We start from the raw sequence: 23583 nt of genomic DNA on the forward strand, positions 1-23583 counted from the left end.
CCTAGTGAGGAAACGATTACTACGACAAGTCCAAGACCGACAACCCCCGATCCTGGACCCCGGTGTCCCGGTTTCTGTCTTTTGACTATCATGGCAGCTTTCTGTGAACGACCATCAGTTTTAATCCCTCATACTTCGAATTGTAAAAGAGGGTCTGTCTGTTGTGACAACACACGGGCTGCAGTCACACTCGCCAGACCAAAACCACGACCACATCAACCACCCATTACTACCACCACCACAACAGTTGATCCCAGAAGCGAATGTCCTGGATCATGCATTGTCTCCTATCTGAGTTTCACCTGTTTCCGTAAGTTTCAAACCAACATTGAAGTATAAACGAAAACTATTATTTATCTCCATTTTGTGTTTCTATGATAACCTGATTACGCAGAAGATGGTTTACGGGACAAAGGGAAATAAAAAAACTATTAAATTCGTCGCGATTCGATACTTTTATTGTATCTTCTTCAGGCGAAGACTGTGCCATGCTTCCCACGCTCAACCAACAAGAAGAAGATACAATAAAAGTATCGAAAAAAGTAAAAGTAAAAAAAAGTATCGTAATCAGGTCAGGTCAAAAAATTAGTACTTTATTTAGTATTTTTTGTCTCTGAAAATATTTTCCTATTTTGTATCCCAAAACTTGCTTTCGTTACTTTTCTTTTTTGCTATTTCACAAACTGATCCAAATCAAATCAGTCACGACCTTTTGCAATAGCCCAATATATTTTTACCAATAATTTCTTTTCCTTCGTTCCTTAATAAATCATTTTTGATACCATTCTTTCCCTTGCTTGGCAAGAATGCTCTAAACCTCCTCGTGGTTCTTGCTGGGCAATTTTTTTAACTTTCTGTAATACACATAACACAATAATGATAAACACAATATGTGTTTCACCAGAAAAACTTATAATTTACGTATTGGGCTTAGTGCCTTTATATTAAACCTATCTATTTTTTAAATTTATTTTTAAATAGATGAATAATTAAAAAATTGAAGTTTTGAAATGAACTAACAATTCTCTTCTTGAGGGGTGCAGATGCATATCATGTTGTGGGTTACACCCGGCTCGTTGTAAATCATGCTGCAGGTACATCCGAACTTGAATTTACATGTATTATAAGTTGCCTACTTTCAATTTAATTTTTGCTTTTTATCAAAGAATCAAGAACAGTTATCAAATTCACATTATAACAGGGATTTGGATTTTCAAATTACCTATAAAATGTTTTTTTTTAAATCAATACGGTATACCGTTATCAAAAAATCTTAATAATTAAGATTTTCGCATTTTATTCAATAAAAAAATATCTATTAATTTATTTAGCGGGAATATTATCCTGGTCTCTATTTACCTACCTACAAACATCAAGAAACTCTTCAAGTCTAAATTTGCGACTAAAAACAATGAAATAAATGTACATGGAATAGATATACGTCAGCTTTCAGGGGGTCTGGAGAAGTAACTATTATTTATTGTAGGAAATGCGGAAATGACTGAACTTTTTAAATGTCGAAAATCTGGAACGAAATGCTGTGCCCCAAAATCGCTAATTAAGGAAGCTTTAGGCCAGAAAGAGGAGTCTACACATAAGGAAAGCATTCAAGTCACTATCGATCACACAACAGTGTCTGTACTTAATGCTTCTCAAGGTGAGCATTAGAACTGCAATTAGTCGTGTCTTATTGAAAATTTGCAGCATTGGAATCAACAAAAGTCCTTTCAACAACCCAGAAACCTCCAATTTACAGTAAATACGTATGTGGAGTTAAAGGTACTTCTCGATCTGGTAGAGTTGTTGGTGGTGAAGACGGTGAGCAGGCTGAATGGTGTTGGCAAGTTGCTTTAATTAATTCTCTCAATCAGTATTTATGCGGAGCAGCTTTAATTGGAACGCAATGGGTTTTGACAGCTGCACATTGTGTGACAAAGTATGCACTTGCCACTTGACATAAACGCCACTTATTTTTACTTTTTTTTTCAGTATTGTACGATCAGGTGACGCAATATATGTGAGAGTTGGTGATCACGATTTAACGCGGAAATATGGCAGTCCCGGAGCGCAAACTTTAAGAGTTGCCACAACTTATATACATCATAATCATAACAGTCAGACTTTAGACAACGATATTGCCCTGTTGAAACTCCACGGACAGGCAGAATTAAAAGAAGGAGTTTGTTTGGTGTGTTTGCCGGCAAGGGGAGTTAGTCACGCTGCAGGGAAAAGATGTACGGTTACGGGATATGGTTACATGGGAGAAGGTAAGGTTGTTTTCACAAACTCGAATTGTTATCATTCGTAGCTTGTTTTAAGCCGGTCCTATTCCGTTGAGGGTAAGAGAGGCCGAAATTCCCATTGTGAGCGATGCGGAATGCATCAGGAAGGTTAACGCCGTTACGGAAAAAATATTTATTTTGCCAGCTAGCAGTTTCTGTGCAGGAGGGGAAGAAGGCAACGATGCCTGTCAGGTATTATAGCAAACACACTAAATATTTTTTTCACAAATTTTATTTTTAGGGTGATGGTGGAGGGCCGTTGGTGTGTCAAGACGACGGTTTTTACGAATTAGCCGGTTTAGTATCTTGGGGATTTGGTTGTGGTCGTGTAGATGTTCCCGGCGTATATGTAAAAGTTTCTTCATTTATTGGATGGATTAATCAGATAATTAGTGTTAATAATCTTTAGTAGATTAGATATTATACGAATCAACCAAATACAAAATATTTCACACTGACTTATTTATTCTGTCTGATTTTTTATTTTAAATGTAAATATTTAATATACTTGACAAAAAACATAAATTGTTACCAAATAAGTACTAACGTAATTAACTGTTGTTAGGAAAAATATATCCAATTTGCAAAATAGATATATTTGTAACATAAAGACAATAAAAGTTTTTTTATAATTTGTTTTTTTTTTAAACCTATACACAACACTACAAAAAGAAAGAACATCGAGAAAAATGTAATGCTGAATAATAAATACAAAGAGTGTCTTAATTCTAATTTAACTTTGCACCTAGCAAAGCGACTCAACACAATCTCCAAATGTTTTTGCGGCCAGGAAAATTAGTAAAACTTGTCATCATCATATAGTTTAATTCATTATCTTGAATATCTTATAGAAAACGACTTTTTGAACTCCTTTTTAATACTTTAATACAAACCTGGCAAAAATTTTAGCTTCACTTGATAATGTCAAAGTGTCAAAGAATTTAGTAAAGTAATCATAATTTTGGCAGTGATTTTGAGAAATCTTCACAGAACAAATCGTTTGGTTATTCTTAATTTCTTCGAAAGTTGTTTCAAATGTCAGTCTAAGCTCATTTAGTTGTAAGACAAAAACAATAATCAAAGATACTTAAATGGTGATTAAAATCTTAACGTCTGTTGAAATTGTTAATTAGATTGTGGTTGATTGTTGGAGCTTTTTCTCTGAACAAGTTGATGAATTCGTTAATGTAGGAAAAAACCTCGTTTTTTGGTTGTAAATTATTTTATAAGCTTCACCCTGTTTGACAATTTCTTCCAATGCTTCGTTTCCAATTCGTCAACACACTGATTTTGACGGCTGATATTATCATTTAACCCTGTTATTCCTATTATCGCGTTTTGCTTTATTTCAAGAAGTAACTTTTCATAACTCCCGACATATATCCATATAACCTGGCAGCGTTTATTTCCTGTCGTAGAGTAGTAACTTCGTCTTCTAAATATGTAATCAGATTATCTCTGCGTAGATAAAAGTTCTAACAGTCTCTTTAGATTCATCAAAGAAAGGTGAATAAAGTCGCAACAATACAAATTTTGCTTTTGCCGCCCAAACTATCTTGTAAGTTTCTTATCAACTTCTCTATAGAAAATTTTTGACTTCCAGATAAATCGATCAAATGTCTTTTACCAGTCTTAACAATCTCTTCACCATTCCAAAATAAGGGTCCTGAAATAATAATTGTGACAATAGTCCAAGTTACTGATATTAACATTAATAAATTAACCGAGAGATTGACTGTCCACAGTTTTGTCAGTTCCAGTTGGTCCATAAGCATAATAACAGCATTAAGTCAACCATGCAAGGGGGTGCACAACATCATAAACCTCCACATAAAACAACTTTATCAAAAATATTGTTTTCTTTTACTTTATAAAAAAAATATTTTTTTTTATCTGTCACACACTTAAAGGTGTGTAGACGATATGTTATACGAAAAAATAAAAATAATAACTGTTCAAGAGTTTTAATTCTCATTTTTAAACGACTAAAAAACTAAACTGTTTTAAAGATATTTATTAAATAAAGTAAACAACATTGATATTTTATACATAAACTGCTACAATCCGATGATATTTACGCATCTGGGATATTCTCCAAGCCCTAAAAATACCAAATAAGCCTCGCATTTATCACTGGATCAATTTATCTTACCTTGAGTTTGTAAGGATCACCGGAAAGTCGGCGATCTCTTAAGTATTGCAAAGCTTCGTATTTATCCAACATCGACCTACGATAGCACTAAAATAAGAAAATAAAACGATAATTATGTAACAAAACATGTATTTCTAGGTTAGGAGCACTTACATTATCGAACACTAATTTATTAGCCACGTAGGCAATGCCATGAGGGGCGGCTAATGCAGCAAAAATAATGCCAAAACTGGGAATAATTTCATACCACATTGTAAAATTTTGTGGTTGAAATTATTTTGACACTTATAAATACCCCCGACTGTCACTTCTCCCACTCGCTTATGTTGCTGGTTTTATTGGCTATTGCGCAGGCTCACGAGACCCCAGCATTACCAACCAACCTTTAGTTATGTAAAAGATTTTAAATAAATGATTTTCTGTTTTTTATTCTACAAAATTTTGTTAACAATGAATTAAAATATTAGGGGAAAATAATAACTAGCTTTCAGCTATATTTAATGATTATTTGTGCATACCTACCTGTTGGTAATTATTTGTTTTTGATGTTTCTTTGTTTGGTTTTGTTTTATTCAATAATCATTTGCAATATAAATCGAGATCGCTTTAATTTTCGCAAAGCTTACAAACTAAATTTTAATATATCAATGGCTATCCTAAAACAACGATTGCTTAGAAAAATTATATGTATATATATTGTAATACTATGATTATTCATTATTTTACATGTATGAGTTGTCCAAATGTAAATACACTGTATCGAACATTCATTCAAGCCTATAAAGTGTATGTTACATGTACCTACATGCATTTTATAAACATAACGCAAAAATATAAAAAAGCATGTACATTATGTGCAAAATGTCTTATTTTGTGTATAGTGAATCACTTGAATAACGTAGTGAAAAAGAACTGATCCACAACACACTGTATCAGTAATATGACTAGTGCCAAAAATATGATTTATTGGAACGGTTTTGTAGTTTCACTGGCATTTTTTAAAACTGCAAACAGTGTATTGAAAAAACAGTTGTGTCTGTTTCACAATAACAATGTGTGCGTATGATGTTACATTATATTACGGCATGCAATTCCACATTTTTAATATTATTTGGCTCATCAAGTAAAAAGCAACAGTGTTGACTGTATAACAAATTCATTATCACTTTGTTTCACCAATGGTGAGTGTTTGAATGAGCTTTGGTTGTTTATTTTGAAATAACAACGAATGTTTTTAAGGAAATGTTTATTCATGGCTAGAACTGTACAAGAAATTTTAAGGCCTGATACCAGCAGGTACTGTGGGACCAAGAAAGATTACGGGAATATAATAATGACAATAAACCACGTCAAACAAACACTAACCAATTCATATAAAATTTCAACAATAATTATCTATGAATTAATAATTAATTAACAAAATATAACAGCGTGGCGTAACGTTGAACAAGAGAATTCACCCCTGTTCTAGTTACATTATCAATAAAGTTGTTGCAGTATTGGGGTATGCGTGACATTTTTCCATACATTTTAAAATGATGGACACGTTATTACCTCACTAATGGTCCAGCCATGATACAAAATTTAAGATAATGTATAAACATCACTACATAATGTACAATTTTGTGAATAATTTGTACAATCCGTGCCACCACGTCTTAAAATGCTTTAGTATTTAAATGAAATATCAACTAATGTGCCGGGTTGCTTAACAAAAATGTCACACATACTAATTTACATGAGGCATACAAAAATTTGTGTATTTTTTGCAAATTTTAACCCATTTGCCCCTCCCTTTGAATGCGGTCCATGTAGCATGTGAAGATTAGCAATTGAAGAAAGCACCATAATTTTTCAAATAACTGATGTGATTTTAAAACAGTTTATGATTCGGGCCCATTTAGAATATATTTGTGGCCAATTCTCGAAACGTGTAATCGGATTAAAATTATACACTTTTCGCGAATTTGACTTAGAAATGCCCCTGAATCATTATCCTTAAAAACTGTAAATTTTTGGGAGCCACTTGGGAACAGTTGCTCTCAAATAACAATATTTTGCTAAAATTTCAATTTTCTAAATGATTGCTTTGACGGCATTTTAAGGCTAATAGACTCAGGATGATAGTGGCTTGGTTTACACCAAGCTTTGTTCTATACCTGTTTTGGTATTTAACAATAATTATTTACAGGATTTTACTCCCACTATTACAATAACTGTAAAATTATAATCTGTCGTCCCATTAAGTCAAAGTGTATTAAAGAGAATAAGTAACAGAAATAAAATATTCTACATTTCGAATTAATAGGATTTCAGTGTTATGAAATACATCAACTGTCTTTCCTTTTGCGACTAGTGTTAGTATTTTCATATAGCAACAAATGCTGGGACATCGTTGCTATTTTTTTGTGAAAATAGAGGACTAGTCATTGATTAAAATTCACTGTTCATACAACTATGACTTGTTGATGGTTGTGGAATTCAGTTAAGTAACCATATTTAGTTAGTTAATAGTACAATAGCGATATGAGCAGCAAAAGCAGTTGACACCTAATTATACAATACCTTCTCCACCAAACTACACAGCACAAACTTTAGTCGACGTGATTTTTAGTCTCGATCGTGTCCAGATTGAAATAATAAACGCAATTCTGGTTGAATCTACGGAATTCGATGTAATAGTGAGGACAATCTGGTGTACAGCCGAGATAAAAAAGACGTGCCATCCGGCTATGGCGAGATCTGGGAGGGGCGGGGCCGGTCTCAGACATCCGCCGACTTGGAGCTGATACTGGGTGTGCGCGTGTGCAACACAACTTTGTGTCCGTTTTTGGTCACAAAGCCGTCACTTTCGACCAAAACCGCCGTTTGATGGACTTCCATCTCCCCATCGCCATCGCCGGTGGCCTCCTCGACATTCACTTGTTCTGGAGCACCACCCGTGCGCAGTCTATATTTGCGCCACGCATTCTGGATCAGTCTTGCACAATATTCCTCGCGTTGTCTATAAAGTGTTGAACTGACTTGTTCATAACCCGGTTCATTTTGTCGTGGTTGCACTTCACTAAGTTCAGCAGTTTCCTCAATTTCGTTGCCCTTACGAGCGAAAAAGTCTTTTGTTAGCGCGTCTAAAATGTCGACACAAAACATCATGTCACCCTTGCAAATTGGAATGTCCATGGAGTAAATTTTATATTTGTTGGGTTTGTGGATTTGTAAAGGAGGTTCCAGCACGTCAAGAAAGTCCGAAAGTTGGTCATAACGGATGTATTGTGTCCCATCTGGATCAAACTGCTGCCAAATCTCGTAGTACATGTCGTAGTCATCATCTGTTAAACCTTCTTGTACGTCTTCTGTTGCCTGGGAGTAGTTCTCCAAAATCACAGCGATGTACATATTGATGACAATGAGAAAAGAAATGACGAGATAGCTGAGCAGAAATGCAATACCAATTGTCGAATTCCCACAATTTCCAGTCTCTCCTATCTCAGTGTTTGGAGGTTTACAATCTTCTTCATTGATAATCCCATCTAATACTCCATCCCAACCCGCCGAGGTTGACATCTACACCAAACCAAAGATTTATACAAATCCAATATTTTTTTTTCTAATACCTGGAAGAGAAGAATCATCGACTGTCCAAATGTTTTAAAGTTGTACACATCATCCAATCCACTCTTATCTTTCACGTGCATGAAGAAAGACATCCCGAAGATGGCAAAAATAAACATCACCAAGAACAACAACAAACAGATGTTAAACAGTGCTGGTAGTGACATAGCTAATGCAAAAAGCAATGTTCGGATGCCTTTTGCTCCCTTGACCAAACGAAGAACTCTTCCGACTTTTGCTACACGAACAACTCGTAACAATGTTGGTGACACAAAATATTTTTCTATGATATCACTTAGAACCAAACCCAAAATTGATAATATTACTACCACTAAATCGAACAAATTCCAAGGTTCTGTAAAGTAGTGGTAACGTAAAGCAAAAATTTTCATGAGGCACTCGGTACTAAATATAACAATGAAAATCATGTTAAGATAATCGAGAACTTTCGTAAAAGTTTCTTTTTGCTGGTAGTGATCCATTGTCATCGTAAGCATGTTCAGTCCAATAAACAACATGATTATCATATCAAATTTCTTATCTGTTACTATTTCAAAAACTATAGCTTGAGGTCTCCACTACAATCACCTAATTAGATTTTTACAATCAGAGAAATTTCTACCTACCCTTGGCCTTGGTATGGCTTTCATTGGTTTCTTAGAGCCCATTTTTTTCATTGCATTATAATACTTCTTCTGTGCATCTGTCATCATCAATGCCAATGAATCACCACCCTTTTTCTTTTGTTCATTAAAATTATCAATAATCACACCAATGAATAGATTAAGCGTAAAAAACGATCCAAATATTATAAAAAATACGAAATATAAATACATATAAATGTTTGTTTCTCTTATTGGTTGTTTGTTAATCTGAAATTTAATTGATATGAATAAAAAAAACATGTGTTTTTCTTACATCTCTAGAATCTATAGCATCGTTCATAATTTGAATCCACCCTTTAAATGTAGCAACTTGGAACAAGCACAAATATGCTTTTCCTACATGATCAAAATTCATTCGAGAGTTTTCCCACGTGTAATTTTCAGCTTTACACGCATTTACATCAGGAATAATTTCATAGCTTAGTGTTGTTTTATTTGCATCCACGCACTAAAAATTCCTGTTCATCAAACACACCAAAGTTGTATCTATTACAATACCTTGAAGTATTTACCAGCGAACAATTGTACACCCATTATAGCAAAAATTAACCAAAATATTAAGCACACTAGCAATACATTGAAGATAGATGGTATAGCTTGCACCAATGCGTTTACGACAACCCTCATCCCTTGCATACGAGACATTGCACGAAGTGGTCTTAAAGCTCGCAGTGTTCGCATTGTCTTAAATGCTTGAATTCCGCCAGCACCACAAAGAGAGGCAATAAAATTAATTAGAGATACCTAAAAACCAACATTAGACAAGAAAACAATTGTTTTAGACATAAATCGTACCATTACAATCACAAAATCTAGCCAGCACCAAGCATTTGTAAAATATTTTTGGAATCCTAACGCTAACCATTTTATCAACATTTCAAAAAAGAATATCACGGTAAATATTCGATCCATATAATACAGTATGTCTTGCAAAATTGGTCGACTCTGTAAATGTACGTCTTCTAACGCCAATGCCATACTACTTAACAAGATCATTGTGATTACAGCCGTTTCAAAATATTTATTCTCTATTAATCTATAAGTTTTTGATCTTAAATTCCCCCAACCTTGCCAAAATGGCGAATCTTCATCGCCTGCAAGAAACGGAAACTTTTTGTAACATGATTCAGGGAAGCAATCAGCTGCATAATCATCTATAATTATGTCGTCAGCATTTCCCACAATGATAATGTCAGTTAGTGGTTTTTCCATATCAAATCTATCGTCTTCTACTTCTTCTGAAATAAGCAAATTTCATGGTCTTAAAACCGGTTGTTATAAAATTTACCATCTCCAATTCCTAATTCTTCTTTACTAGCATCTCGTTTCTCTTCATGATCGTCTAACATATCAACACTTCCTTTATGACTTTCCTCTTTAAATCGATTTTTATGACTACCATACGATTTATTACTAATTTCGTCTTCGTCGAGGTGACCGATGTACATACCATGTTCTAAAATTGAATTTCCTATTGTTTTGCTTTTGTTAATATTATTTTTGCCTCTTTTGGGGTCTCCTAAATAAAATTGTAAAGGATATAAAAAAATTAAAACTTTCTTTAATACCATGAACGGTAAGATCCATTCCAGTACCAATAGTTACTTCTAATCGATCTTTCGGACTTTTTTTAATTATACCATCGGCTAAAATTTCATCTCCTGAGATATCTAAACCACCATCACATCTCACATCTAGAATTTTTGCTTTCATAAGTATGTGACAAACATCAATAAATTGTTATAATATTTTAGTAACAGTTGGAATAAACACAAATTTATCTAACTAGAATTGTAGTTTTGTTTGTCGAAAGCAAAAGAAATTTTGCAAATATATGAATTTGTGATAAAGTAACATTTCCACATGCAAACAAAAAAGTATGTAAAGTATTTGTATTTAACCAACTTGTCAAAATTGGACTAATTTTGTGTTTTAGTAATTGACACTTTCGATAGATTGTATGTGCAAAAGACGAGAATAGATAAAAAAATAAAACATTCACGAAAGAACCCAACGCAAATAAATAGAAACGAAAGCAAACGAAATAATCTACGCCACACGTTTGGTTAACTGTTGTAATTGTCGCTCTATCATGCGAAATGATAATTTGCTCAAAATAAGCACTACACTTGTAGAGCAAGCAAAACCAGCGAGCTATCAGATTGTTGGATAAAAACCTTGGTTCCAACTGTTGGACGGTCCCTCACCTGACGGCTGGTCGGAAATTTGGTTGGTGAGCTTGAATCGGACCAGTTTTGCGATATGTAAAACATTGCCCTTAACCCATCTTATAAAGCGGCCGATTCTGTCAAAAGCTTCTGCTATTTTATTCGTGTCATTGTCAGCAGTCGGTGCTGACAGACTCGACGATCCAAAATTACTCAAAAGCAGAGCTAAGAAAAGATTAAGAACCTAGCAACCAACGTACCATGTACCCAAAAGATTCAGTCAATTAACGGCTACGTACCACAAGATTACCAATCACAACGGTTGCAAGAAAGAATGGGATGCAAGAGACGTCACCCACTAACATACAGTCCCACATGGATTCAATCCATTCACCACACAAGACTCGAAAAACTATCATAAAGGAGTGCATAAAGTCGGTGAAGTTCCAACGGGGAAGTTCATGGTCGAAAAACCGATCAACGTTATCTAAAACTAGCTAGAAATTTTTGCTCAAAAATAATACAATAAAATACCTGTGTAATTTTTTCCAAACAACTGCATACCCATAACGGCAAAAATAAATATTATAATGCAAAGTACAAATGTCAAATTTCCTAAAGCACCCATAGTTTTACCCATTATAGAAATGAGTAAATTTAAAGTTGGCCACGACTTTGCTAATTTAAATACTCTCAACTAAAATATAGAAATATTTATTTCTATTTTTACTAAATGAAAAATCATTACCAATCTAAATGAACGCAACACTGATAATCCTTGAACTCCTTCCAGTCCAAGTTCTAACAACGATAATGCCACTATAATAAAATCAAAGATGTTCCAACCTTCCTGAAAGTAGTATTTTGGACTCATTGCAATTAATTTCATCGTAGCTTCAATCATAAATGTTGCAGTAAAGAACTAAAAATTGATGTAAAGTTTTGTGTTTCATGTAAAATTGAGACTTTACGTAATTTCCACTTTTCAAAGCTCTTTCTAAATCCTTGTCCATGTCGTGATGGTCCAGTGCCATAAACAAGGTGTTAACAACAATGCACAACGTAATAAAAAGTTCAACGAATGGATCAAAGACAATAAGGGCGATAAACTTCTGAATAACAACCCAACATTTACAACAATCCCATACGCAAAACATGTCAATGATTCTGATGGCATATTCCAGAAATCGTTCCCTGAATGTTGGTTCCTCCTCTTCGTCGTCATTATTGGCTGAGAAATAATAAACAGAAACTGAACAAAGTATTAGTAAAAGTGATAATGACACACTCTTTTTGGGAAAAGAGGTTTTGTGCAATGCGATAGTGCGACAGCCGTTCTTAACCGCTGGTTAAGTCTTGTGTTGTCATTGTTTGTCGCTTATTAAAGCAGTAAAACAGTTACATCAACACCATCGAAAATTGCTTGGCCATTTTTCGGTTAAGAACAATCAAGGCTAATACGTGTTCTAGTAAGTGGTTACTAGAAGCTCATGCCGTTGCAAATATGCAGCCAGACCGCTGATAAAACAATAGCGCATTTGGCTTTAATCAAACAGTAACTAAACGATTCCAACAACAAATCTAATAAAATAACTAATGGAATTATTTCACTCCTTAACTGTTTGAACCAAAAGCTGTTATTTATTAGTATCGAAACAATTAAAGAGCGAAAATGATATCTATCTAATCAGATCGATTAAGGGTGCTTTAAAAATGGTCAGTGCCAAACAGATTACTTGAAAATTTATCAAAATTTTTATTTACCTAGAAAAGTATTTCTTGTTTACATTTCCTCCACATTGTACAAATGTAGTAAATAAATATGTATTAGTTTGTATGGTCTAGCAACACATGATTATGATTTATGATATTCTAATTTAAGCAAATTGCGATGGTGTGTAAAGATTAAGTGTGAAAGATAATTTTTGGGGTTGAATGAATTAGAAACTTACCTCCACGTTCACTCCCTCCACTCACAGCAGCTTGCTCGATAATATCATTGAGCACCATAACATCTAAAACCGAATAAGAATCACACTTTTCCCAAAATCTCACTTTACCTTTCATGTCTACGACTGTCTGTCGCTGATTGCTATCAATGAAAGGATTGTCAATTTGCTTAACTTTTGATTCGCAAATATGCCCCGTGGGACCATCCTGGAGAAACATTTCTATTACCAAGTGACTTTTTGATTTGAAATACTTACATAGACGCCTCGTGTTGACTTGTGGCTTACGGGAGCGGCCGCTGGTCCGTTTCTCAGTGATCGGTTCCTGAGTTGACTCTCCTTTGTCATCATTTTCCCATTGCTTCCCAAACCGCCTAACAAATCTCCATGAGAAGTGTATGACATCCGTGAGGCATGTGAAGTGTACGATGAATGACGTGATCCTTAGGTTAGAGTCATTTTAAAATGAACGCAATTTCTTTGTTGTGTTGAAAGAAAAATGGGACTTCCAAAACATTTATGACAAATGGTGATGATCAAATACGTACCCAAATTGGTGTAATACATCGGGAGGACCATGACGCCGTTCTCCTCGCTCATGGGGGTGACAGCGTTAGAATCGTCGGCGTAAGGAAGGTGTTCTTGGGCATCAAGATAAGTTGAAAGCACCAAAGGCTTACGATCACCCGGCGGAGCCACCATGCGTCTGTTGTTTCTTAAAGTAAACTGGTGGCTACCTCGGGACCCTCGCCGAAGATTGAAAGGAGATCCAGGAAGGCTGAGACTGGCCTGTACACGGGACATAATCTATACATGCGTGTTTATGTTTAAAGTGTCAAAAAAGCCTAGCACAATAGTGTGCTTTTCTAGTCTTCTGAAATCAGCGTGACAGTGACAAGGCTAGGTACACTTACAAGAGGAGAAAACAAAAAAGCCAAGCAAAAGTGAAAAAAGAACAATAAAAAGAGTCTAGACACTATAATTGTCATGATCTTTATTTCTCTTAGTCAAACATTAATTGAAGTATTGAAGCAACATTCTCTAATTTCAATTATCTCCCAATAAATATCAAGACACTTACAGCGCTGACTTTCCGCATCTTGCTCAGATTAGTAGGAAGTCTTCTTTGTTCACTCACGGAATCTAATCCTTCAGAGCGTATGCTAATCTTCTCCTTGTTGTTGTCATCTTGACCATTGGGTTGTCCCACAAACGATTCGTAACTATGACACGAGTAATCCGAAGACGATTTTATGATATATTGATCGTTGTCACACCCTGCTGCTGCTGCCGCCGCCGCAGCTGCTGCTGCTTCAGCCGCCTCCACCGCCGCAGCTGCTCTTGCATCTGCTCTATCTTGTTTATCCTTTGCCTTTTGCTCAGCTTCCTATGAACCTAAAATTCTACAACTGTTTTCAAAACACCACTAATTTACCCTAATAGCGTTAGCTTCAGCTTCTTCCTCATCTTGGGCTTTCTTTTGTAACTCATCGTACGACATAGCGACGATAGCCAAAATCAAGTTAACTAAATAAAATGAACCCAGAAATATAATTACAATAAAAAATAGCATATGCCAAGGACCGGCTGATCGTAAAACCTGAAACCAATAATTAGTTCGTGCCCAAATCTTTAGGATTTAAGTACCAATTGATATAAATTTTCCCAATAATCTTGAGTCATTAATCTGAAAGCGGAAAGTAAAGCCCAACCAAAAGTATCAAAACTGGTGTAGCCATAATTTGGGTTAGGACCGTAACCCTGTAAACAAATGTAACCTTCTTTGCATAGTCCTGATCCTGAGGAGTTTCCACACAATGGTCTTTCACCTTTTTCATCGTCCCAATACCAATTAGCTAGAAAGCTTTTTATAACAAGACTAGTTTTATATGAGAGAACTTACATTCGTTGCTATTAAATCTCTCCCAACTTTCATGAGTGAGGTTCCCCCATGAGCCATCCAAAGGAAATTCTTTGATACATTTTTGTGTCAAAACACCCATATAAATTTGTAAACCTATCAATGCAAATACTGACAGAGAAAACATTGTTAAAATTATCACATCTCGGAGATTTTTTACAGATTCTATTACAGCTCCCACGATAGTCTTCAAACCTATATATTGATATACAAAATTAGAACAGTTTTGAATTTTTTGACACTTAAATACCTGGCACAATGGCAACAGTTTTTAGAGCTCGTAGTACCCTAAATGTTCTCAAGGCAGCAAGATTTCCAAGGTCTATACCCATGGTGACATAACTGTAAATTTTTAGCTTTTATTATTTGATACTAATGCGTGTCTTGCTACTAAAAACACTAGAAGCTTTTTTCCACATTATACTAAACAACACAATATACATCATAATGCATTGAATTATGTACCAACTTTGTAAGACATTCTAATTAAATCTACTATAAGTTTCTATCAATTAAATTATAGTTCTAAACTAGTCTAGATTATGTCTTCGAATTCTCTAATTTCTGATACAAATATTAATTTCTAATATCAAAAACGATCAGAAACTACAATATTTACTACTCTCATTAATACAATAAATTGTAGCAGTCACAGTAAACTCACTTGGAATATTTTAATTGCATTTAGCCAAAATTACAAACAATTTAAGCCAATATAAAATATTTTCATAGCTGTGAAGTAAGAAGGAGTAAGGATACTTAAAATTCAGATAAATTAAAATAGGTGAAAATAGTTTAAAATCATATTTAAATTAAAAATTAAGAAGTGTGTTTTTTACAAATTAATTTTTTTAATTTAGAAATCTTACTAGTTTTCTAAGTCATCTAGACTTGTATGTGGGTATTGCAATTGTTTTTAAGTGTGCATTTTCTTTTTATTTATATTTTCTCTGTACTATGTTACAAATTGTAAAATGTTGGTGTGTTGATGTTAAAAATAATTTAAACTAATAAATCGACATTATTTGGAATTAGAAACTAATCTAGTAGTCACCATCTATCATCTAAATCTAAGCTACTCACGCTAAAGCTATGACTACGAAGTCGAGCCAGTTCCATGCATCTCTAAGGTAGGTGAACGGTTGAAGAATAAAACCTCTCGCCATCACCTTCACAGCTGATTCAAACGTGTAGATTCCTGTGAATATCACTCTAGAAAAGAGAAACTTGCTTCAAATCTAAACAGAAAGATAATCAAAGACTTACTCGGTTGACTCTACGGTGGGTGTTGTGGGCATAATCATAAGGATGCAATTAACAAGGATGGTAGTAATGATAAAAAGAGAAAACAAAGGATGCACTAGAATGTAAATGGCTACTCGACGGATTGGATTAAAAGGATCGAGTACCCACAGGGCGTTTGTTGCGCTAAATCGAAAAATGTCCTTTCCTTTACTAACCACTACAAAAGTCTAAAAAAGAAAAATCAATCTTCTAGTTGGACCAAACCCATCCCTTACCCTTTGATTACTGTAAAAAGGGTCGATGTCTTCAAGTGGTGTACTAGCCAATTCCGGAGGAAAGGTACTGTGAAGACGTACTGGCAAGGGCAACCCCTGCTCCAGAGTTGGATCAGGTTGGGGACCTTCATCTTCGTCCTCGTCCTCATACCGAATCTGCGTACACACCCAAAATTAACATCTTTGCCAATTACACGATTCCCACCTGGCAAGTATTTGGTTCAAAGTTTTTCAAGTTTTCACTTCAATGTTAATAGTGGTCAAGGAGAAAAATACGACAAAAATGTCATGCAATGAAAATATGTGTGTTTGGCAGAAGCTGGGAAAAAACCAAAAATGTTAGATACACAATTTGCGACTAAACAAATTTGTTGTTTCTTGAGAAGAGTAACTAAAGTTAAAGTAAATTAGAACTGAGTTCTCTATCAAGCCTCAACTAACTCTGTTTGCTATTATTCTCGCTAGTAAATGAAAGTTTGAACAACTTTTCGTTGAAAATTCAGTCTCAAGATTATCTAATTTAGAATAAAACAAGTAAATAAATAACGTGTATGTTTTAAAAAGTGTAGCAAGCAATTAGAAATTAGAACTAATGCTAAAATCTTTTCTATTGTCTAAAATAATGTAAAAAAACTAAGACAGGCTTAGTCTAGTATGTTCTTAATCATCCACCTAACTCATGCTATGTGTACTTGTACGTAGAGACTATTTTTAACCAAAAAAAATTGATTATTGCCCGAGTTAAAAATAGTATCTCATTGGTTATAGATTAGTAATTGTGATGTAGTATTATAGTTGAAATAGTGTGCTTAAAATTAAGTAAAAATGCACACATTTGAAGTGAAATGCAGTAAAATGATCTAATCAAGCATTAACAAAACGAAGCAAGTATATTCAGATGCAACTGACGATATATAGAAGAGAAAGGAAATAAAGAAGAAAAGTGGTTTGTGAGCCTTTTGTTGGCGATGTCGTTAGAAATTTAGAAAAATCGTCAGAGGCATTAAATCGCTAAAAAGCAACTTTTTGGAGCATTTTTAATCATTAAGTCTTACATCTTTTTTCTTTTTCCTTCGTCCAAAACCGGTCTGCAATAAAGGTTATAGTTTAACATCGATAAGCACATTGCTTGACTACGCTACATCACATGGTTTTGGTGGTGTCTTATCATCGTGAAGGGTTATTAGTCACACTGACACCTTATTATCATCCTTCAGGATAACAAAGCACATATCCAGTGATGTTATGATATGAAAATGTAGAAATTTTGACATGACGCGGAAATCACTATTAGCTTTTTATAGCCTCGTGTAAATTACTTTAATGGGGTTTGAAGTTTACAACGTAACATAGAATCATGCATCCAAGCACATAAAAGTCCTGGAAAATTAAATACGAAACAAATATATACATAGAGTGAAATGTATGAAAAATGTATCAGTCACGGAACAACACGGTCAATATTTCACACTTGAAAGTGTTAAAAGTTGGCCAAAATCTCGGCTTGTGAGTGAAAATGGATTTGGGAGAGATGACAAAAGCGTAAAATACCTCTCCTTCAGCTCTTTTCTTTTCGAGCTCCTTCTGCTTAGCATATTCTTCCGCAATTCTAGTCTCGATGACCGCAAGAGACTCGCGTGTGAATGGACGGAATAGGCTGAGCTCCTCCTCGGACGAATAGTCAGAGGCAACGGACATGTCTCTTCGCGCCTAGGCCCCCACGATACCCTAGAACAACACCCAATTAAAAAATAATTACGATTTATGGCTTGTTGGGGATCTCCAAGTTCCATCTTTTTAAATTTTGCTCAGCGACGTCTGGAAGTTGCACGAAACACTTTCGACGCACATATACAATTGTCCTTGTCCTGTGTACTTTGAACTTTCTAATTCTCTTTCACAGAAAGAGACAGAATCAAATTGATTTCCACTCGCTTTCACAAAAGAGAGAGACGGGAAAATGTGATTGGGTGGAGTTTGTGACTGTTTCTAGACACTTGCTTTGTGTTTAAGAATATTTGTTCATTGTAATCTAAGAGGAACAGTGTTAAGTTAAAAATCAATTCTAGAGAATAGGTGGCTTGCCACCCTATACCGGAAATATAAATAGAAAGAAAGCTTTTCTCGTACAATAATAATAGACGTTGACAGCCTAAATTAAACACATGACAATTTTTCAAATTTATTTTTATCTTTAATTCTGGTTGATCAATTTGATGAAGATAGTCGATGAATGCGTCATTAGTTTTCCTTTAGTAAATTCATCTAAGATGAATGAGTCTTCGAAAAATCAATAAATGCAAATTCTTTGAGAAGCACACTTTTTGAATATTGCAACTCAAGTAGGCAATTAATCTCAAAATACTAGAAAGCTCAATTAAATGTGAAAGGTTTTAGGTATCGATCTGGATAATACAATTTAGGTTGGCTTTTTCTCACTATTTGTTAGGAAATTGTAGTTAAGTTTAAGTGTCGACCTTTTCAAAATAAAACGAATCCTTTTTAGTTGCGTTGAAGAAAATTAAAGAAATCGATTACTTCACATTTGCATACTGTACACGTAACCACAAGGTAAATCACGCAAATTTATTTTCAGTGCTACACTTATACTCACTCGTATTCAGAATGGGCAATTTTGGGGGCCAAAAACATTACTAACCTGAAAACAAAAAGAGAACTAGTTAGTAGTAATTTGTACTCAATTCAAACTATGTTTAGTATATTTTCTAGACATTTATGGTCATGTGGGATGATTGTTTATGAGTTAATCACAATATTGAGTTCTTAGGGCATAAATGAAATTTCTTCCATGTAATTAATACCGACCGTTCCTAGTGTACGAGTAATAGCTTGAATTAATGTAATTTGCGCGCGACATTTCCTTAATTATATTTGTTTCATTGATTTTATTAAAGAGCGAGCAAAAGATTTTGAATTTTTAGTTATTTAGCTTCACTTTCTCAGAGTGGCAACACAGAAAACGTCTCAAATAAATTTCAAAGTCGTATATGCACATAAACTATAAAACCTACTCTCGCATATATTCAGTAATATGAAACACACCTCTCTGTATCGTCATTTATTTATGTATAGCAGAAGAAAGTCAGACATATACAAAATAAGAACTCATGATTAATGTGGACATTAAACAGTCACACTGAGCAAATACGTTTGGTCTATTTTTGGCATTTGTAAATATATTCTTAGTAAATAAGAGAAGCTGCAAAAGCTTTTAAAGCGTTAAGATACTCAACAGGTTGGTAGGCTGTTGAACCGGAAGAGGCGGGATTAACCAAGCCAATGTTTATTAATTAAATTAAATAAAACTCTGTCCTAAAATCGATCGTGGCAAGTAAAAAAAAAATTTTCTTAAAATACAATGTATCGGATACCCCGGCGCATCCACCATTTTTACATACCTTACACTCTTAATGCTAAATTTATTAAAAAATATTTACACTTTCTATTTTCATTTTTATGCTGCTATTTTTAAATTATCGATAACAGTTGATTAGTTGAAGAATGAAATCTAACCATGACATTAAGAATATGCTATACATTATTAACGAACTTTTTAGGGTGAAAGACAGGTTAACATAAAATAGTTTAGCTTGACATTAAATTTTATAATGCCAATTTTACAAACTTTAAGTTTAATTAGAGCAAAAATGTGGCACAATAATTATCTTTTCATTTTCTCTTTGATCATTTTGTGAATGATTAAAGTGAGTTAATCATCGTAATTGCAATCCCAAATGGGTGTGTAAAAACAATCACATTTAAAAGCCCCCACTTATATTAATTATAAAAACTAGTGTCATTTTTAACAGAAACAATGATTGTATTTTTACTATAAATAAACTGTGTCTTAAATTAAGTACTATTAAGAAATAAAACAAGCAATTCTTTATGATTTTTCTAATAACTTCATTAAATATTAAAATATAGTCGTCAACCTGTCTAAGAAACTTTGTCAGGTCTAAGATATAAATAAACTAATAAAAGTGTTGTGTTGATTTATATCTTTATGAAATATAACTAACATAAATATTTGATAAATACAAAACACACCTGTTAACAATAACAAACTGTTTAGATATTTATCAAAATGTTAAATTAAGTTAAGATACTGTAATATTCCATGTAATAATCAGCATAAACTGTAGTTATTTTTTTTTAACTTCTTAAGAAAACAGTAAACAAACCACTAAATCAACATTTATGTTTTTATATCAGTATTTTTTAGTAAATTCGCCGATGAAATTGTATTAATTAACTCAACATCCAAAATCCATTTATGCGTTTGCGAGATATCACCTTTAACTTATTGATTTTTGGTACGTACTAACGTAATTATTTTATTTATTAGTCATGAAACCAATTTTTAACAATAGAGCCAAATGATACAAAACTTTTGCGCATTTATAGATTTTCTTGAAACGTAGAAAGGATTTATATTTTGATTTATTACTCGAGGTAAACTTTCTCTCTAAAACCTTTATTATTTGTTTTAAGTTTACCGAAAATATATAGAACGTTTCCAATTAGTCAATATTTCAAACTTTCCGAAACAAATTACCAAACTTTATTCTCATACTCTATTTTAGAAGAACTTCCATTGCCAATAATATGGTAACTGGCTTTAAGATTATGATATTTTTGCGTTTAAGTAAGTCATTACAAGTGTTTTAATTTGATTAAAAAATAAGGTTTTTTTATTGACTTGAAAATAGTTAACAATTATGGTGGATGCGCCGGGCAAATATTCCTACTTGTTAACAAGTTATCAATTAACTAATTAATAGTCATGATCAATAAGCTTTTCACGGTAATCTATTTTAATTATAGATTATTAAATATGTGGTCAATTTGTTGTAACTCAATGAAATGTGTATGAATAATTGAGTAATTTTAATTTGATTTTAGGTGCGTTTTTGTGAGTTTAAAATGAAACACATAGCGTGATAGTAGAATTATAATGTATTTAGGGAAATTTTGATGAGACATGAGTTATTGAAAAAGAAAGAGAACTAGCTTAAGACCCACCTGCATTGAGGTTTGTCAGAATAATCACATGGCACTGTTTCTAACATTGAAGATTGGCGAAAGGCGGTTTCATGGACAGCACGAGGACGAGCAAGATTTTGAGCAGTATATCAGTAACGGCAAACGATAAACGGCAACAACAACAGTGTAAGCACTGCAAAGACGGCAAAAATAAGCGGTTTAAGTGCTAGTTGATAAGTGTGATACAAGCTCGAGAGGGATTGTGAACGAGCCTTACAGTCACCCCTATGCGACAGAGCAAATCGATATTAAATAATGAGCCACAAAGTTACCAGCAGATAATCGTCGAATTAAAGCCACTCTACTTACATCAACTCTCTTTGTTATGTGTGTATGTCCTTGAAAAATCATCTAGGATATTAGTCTTCATTTATTGCTAGTTGTGGTGCACTGAATCGAAAATCGTAGGCTGGTCGCGACAAGCACAGCACATCCCGAAAGACACTCGCGTTTAATGCCTAAAGGCATTCCGCATGTCTTTCGTGTAAAGATCACACGCGTCTTCGCGCCCCCAGCACTACTCCGACTTCTTGTGCGGTCGCCATTTCCTCTAGGCTGCAACGTCAATCCTGATGCGCGGTTGAGATAGGGCGGATGCGCCGCGCACCCCCTTTAAACTTAAATCTACAAACTAGAAACCCTCAAGCCAAAATTCGACAATAGCAAAAAGAAAATTGTCGATTTGAGCTTTTCTGGCGCTTTTTGCGCCCGGCGCCTCCACCACGCTGCTTTTCCTTAACCCTTCTTGGGAGACTGACTGGCGCTGTGACGTCAGATGGTCAGTAATGTTGCGGAAAGCGTCGCCATGACGACTGTTATATTATATACCGCCGTAAACGCCTAGCCAACATTCCAGATCGATAGCCACAATCAGGCATACCAACAAACCAAACCGAAATAACACGCGACTACTTCCACACCACGTGCTTTGTTTAACCCTATTTGCATACAATTCATTCATAACTTACACCCAATACGCTCCTTTATGCAAACATGAATGATTATCATATTGTGCAAACAAAACAATCCAAAAATTCCTCCAACTCAAACAAACACAAGATTTTCTTTATTACTAATCAAAATAAAACAATAATTGTGCTTTGGAAACTCTCCAGCAAGTTTCAAAAATTATTTAAGTTCCCTGTAGTATAATTTCAACAAAAACTAAGTAGTGAATAATTTAAAATTAAATACACCAAACTGAAACTACTTAAAAATTTTATTTTTAAACATTGCTACACTAAAAAATGAAATTTACTTTGTTTCACTACCTAAACATAGGTGGTGCAAATATTGAAGGGAACTGTGATTTAGAAATACCTAAAAATACAAACAAAACTTTTTGGAATATTTGTCTACTGGCAAAAAGATGGTGCTAGTTGTAGCTCGCAGAAGTCAATACTTTTTCCTACGACCATATACGAAAGTAGATCATAACGCACGAAAACCTGTGCGATTTGTTTTCGCACTGTGTGTTAGAAATCTAACGCACAATTCACACTCGAATGTTTTGTATTTTTTCATTTAACGTATTTTTTTTTGTATCCATTATAAAAAAATAAATCGTTATTCAAAGTATTTTTGTATCCATTATAAAAAATAAATCGTTATGAAAAAAAATGTTTATTTATGGTTGTAGGTAAAATAGTGCACAAAACTTGCAGGAAAGAAGTGTCTAACGCACTCGCGGTATTGACTGCACTTGTGCGTTATTTATCACTTTACGTGCTCGATATATTATTATCACAATACAATTTAATTTTCTTCCTGTAGTCCTTTTTGTTTATTCAAGTACTCTACACATAGAATTAGGCTATATTTATATTTAGCCAAAAAAGCTTTAACGAAAACTAGAATTAAAACTTTTAATGAAGGAATTGAATTGAAGACGTATCTTCTGAACCATGAAATAAATTCAACATCAAAGACACCTAAAGTTTTATATTTCTATAAAAAGTTATTTACTACGAACACTTTTTTATTTTATAATACATGTTAATTAAAGTTTTAAAACGAACACAAAACTTAATCTGGTAAGAGGATCAGTGAGATTTTATCAAATTAAATTGAAAAATGCATGAGGAGCGGTTTCAGAATGCAACTGAAAGATTTAAAGATCAAAAGCTTGAAAAATTGAAACTATGCAATTAGTTGTTTGCTTTGTAGATAGATAATTTTAATACGTGTAGGAGTTGGAAACTAAATTTAGGAAAGAATTTTCCTGAAACATAATTCTTTCTGTGCTTA

The 23583-nt window shown here is 34.0% G+C and overlaps 3 protein-coding genes across 17 annotated transcripts in view; 1 reads left to right on the top strand and 2 right to left on the bottom strand.

Moving 5' to 3' along the window:
• Positions 1–23583, top strand: part of LOC123006687 (protein masquerade) — a 28143-nt gene that overhangs the window by 2873 nt on the left and 1687 nt on the right. The window contains exons 5-11 of the mRNA XM_044401367.1: positions 1–310; positions 1487–1657; positions 1705–1936; positions 1990–2267; positions 2320–2474; positions 2524–2690; positions 16248–16429. Of these exons, the coding sequence (XP_044257302.1) occupies positions 1–310; positions 1487–1657; positions 1705–1936; positions 1990–2267; positions 2320–2474; positions 2524–2690; positions 16248–16429 (1495 nt within the window). The remainder of the gene's footprint in view (positions 311–1486; positions 1658–1704; positions 1937–1989; positions 2268–2319; positions 2475–2523; positions 2691–16247; positions 16430–23583) is intronic.
• LOC123006734 lies at positions 4282–4768 on the bottom strand. Its single transcript, XM_044401452.1, has 3 exons — positions 4588–4768; positions 4435–4521; positions 4282–4383 (listed from the first exon to the last, which is right to left on the bottom strand). Exons 1-3 carry the CDS (start codon positions 4684–4686, stop codon positions 4357–4359), a joined length of 213 nt encoding a protein of 70 aa, XP_044257387.1. The 5' UTR covers positions 4687–4768; the 3' UTR covers positions 4282–4356.
• LOC123006731 (sodium channel protein para-like) lies at positions 5026–21981 on the bottom strand. Of its 15 annotated transcripts, none has more exons than XM_044401446.1 (29): positions 21646–21981; positions 18884–18928; positions 17821–17997; positions 17325–17357; positions 16270–16425; positions 16016–16221; positions 15833–15961; positions 15000–15091; positions 14732–14944; positions 14476–14684; positions 14264–14428; positions 13967–14215; positions 13377–13617; positions 13087–13271; positions 12940–13036; positions 12832–12894; positions 11851–12110; positions 11628–11801; positions 11414–11576; positions 11179–11366; positions 10889–11123; positions 10280–10405; positions 10000–10230; positions 9507–9946; positions 9210–9455; positions 8965–9159; positions 8673–8918; positions 8049–8624; positions 5026–7998 (listed from the first exon to the last, which is right to left on the bottom strand). In XM_044401446.1, exons 3-29 carry the CDS (start codon positions 17965–17967, stop codon positions 7198–7200), a joined length of 6066 nt encoding a protein of 2021 aa, XP_044257381.1. In that variant the 5' UTR covers positions 17968–17997; positions 18884–18928; positions 21646–21981; the 3' UTR covers positions 5026–7197. The 15 variants fall into 15 exon arrangements, with proteins under 15 accessions (XP_044257381.1, XP_044257372.1, XP_044257378.1 ...); XM_044401437.1 differs by having other exon boundaries at positions 13910–14215; XM_044401443.1 differs by having other exon boundaries at positions 10919–11123; positions 11851–12131; positions 21646–21980.

This window comes from Tribolium madens, unplaced genomic scaffold (assembly GCF_015345945.1).
Source record: "Tribolium madens isolate multiple individuals breed KSU strain unplaced genomic scaffold, Tmad_KSU_1.1 Scaffold_2;HRSCAF=44;Tcas5.2_LGX, whole genome shotgun sequence".
Lineage (NCBI taxonomy): Eukaryota > Metazoa > Arthropoda > Insecta > Coleoptera > Tenebrionidae > Tribolium > Tribolium madens.